Source organism: Haliaeetus leucocephalus, unplaced genomic scaffold (genome assembly GCF_000737465.1).
Source record: "Haliaeetus leucocephalus isolate CR32 unplaced genomic scaffold, Haliaeetus_leucocephalus-4.0 Scaffold498, whole genome shotgun sequence".
NCBI lineage: Eukaryota > Metazoa > Chordata > Aves > Accipitriformes > Accipitridae > Haliaeetus > Haliaeetus leucocephalus.
This window is the reverse complement of record NW_010972934.1, coordinates 3729-4938: the sequence shown is the minus strand read 5'-3', so window position 1 is coordinate 4938 and position 1210 is coordinate 3729. Positions and strand designations below refer to the sequence as shown.

At 65.2% G+C, this 1210-nt stretch overlaps 1 protein-coding gene across 1 annotated transcript in view; it reads right to left on the bottom strand.

Annotated features, from left to right (window-relative positions):
• Positions 1-127: 127 nt before the first annotated feature.
• Positions 128-1210, bottom strand: part of LOC104836982 (histone-lysine N-methyltransferase EHMT2-like) — a gene marked incomplete at its 5' end in the record, with an annotated part of 4652 nt that continues 3569 nt past the window's right edge. Inside the window, 4 exons of the mRNA XM_010575817.1 lie at positions 128-286; positions 711-815; positions 900-1001; positions 1079-1201. Of these exons, the coding sequence (XP_010574119.1) occupies positions 128-286; positions 711-815; positions 900-1001; positions 1079-1201 (489 nt within the window). The remainder of the gene's footprint in view (positions 287-710; positions 816-899; positions 1002-1078; positions 1202-1210) is intronic.

Sequence of the window (1210 nt, the reverse complement as noted above, 5' to 3'; positions counted from 1 at the left end):
TCCCCCCAGACCGCCTGTGCCCCCATGGACCCAGACATCCAGGCATCTCATGCCCCCCATAGAACCCCACCCACCCCACACGGACCCAGGCATCGGGGTGCCCCCAGCCCCCCCCGCAGGCCCCCCCTTACATGACGCAGTCGTGGTAGCTCTCGCGGGCGGCGATGTGGAGGGGGGTGTCCCCGTGGAAGTTGACGGCGTGCAGGTCGCACTGGGCGTTCAGCAGCACCTCGGCGATCTCCGCACTGCCCGTGAAGGAGGCCCAGTGCAGGCAGATGTTCTCCTCCTGCCCGTGGCAGGGGGCACCGTCCGTCAGGAACCTGCCCCCCCACACACACCCAGGGGGCAAAAACCACCATCCCCCAGAGGCGAAACCCACCTCCCGCCTCTGGGTCCTCAAAACTGCCCCAGGAGGAGGGAATTAGCCTGGGGGGGGCCCCTGGAAACCACCCTTGGTAGAGATGGGGGGAGCTTAAAACTGCCCCAAAGGGGATGAGGGGGGGTCTTGAAACCATCCTACAAGAGACCAGGGAGGCCGCGAAACCACCCCCAGTAGGGATGGGGACTCCAAAACCACCATTAGAAAGGACTTTGAAAGCGGTGGGGCTTTGAAATCACCCTGTGGGGCCTCAAAACCACCCTCTGTGGTGACCAGGGGGTCTTGAAACAGCCCCAGAGGAGCCTCAAAAGCATGGGGGGGGACAACTCACGTTGTCGGTGAGAGTGACATCAGCGCCACGCGTCAGCAGCCGGCGAATGACCTCGATGTGCTTGTGCTCAGCCGCCCAGATGATGGGGGTCCAACCCCCATTGTCCTGGGAAGGGCAAGGCAAGGGGGGGGTCAGTGTCACCCGGATGCCGAGGTCCCCCCATAGCCTCCCCAGACACCAGGGTCCCACCTGGGCGTTGACGTCCACCTGCCCGGTGGAGAGCAGCAGGTCGACCATCTCCAGGTTGCCGTTCTTGGCGGCATGGTGGAGGCAGGTGGAGCCGTCCTCCTCCTGGGGTGTGGGGGCGATGATATCAGCAAAGGGCGGCAACGACATCAGCGGGGAGGGGGTGTGATGTCATGACCCACCTTGCTGTAGACGCAGCCGCCCCGCCGCACCATGTACCGCGCCGCCTCCACGTGGTTGTTGGCCACCGCCTCCATCAGCGGCGTCCGGCGCAGCTTGTCCGTCGCGTTGATGTTGGCGCCCGCCTTGGGGGG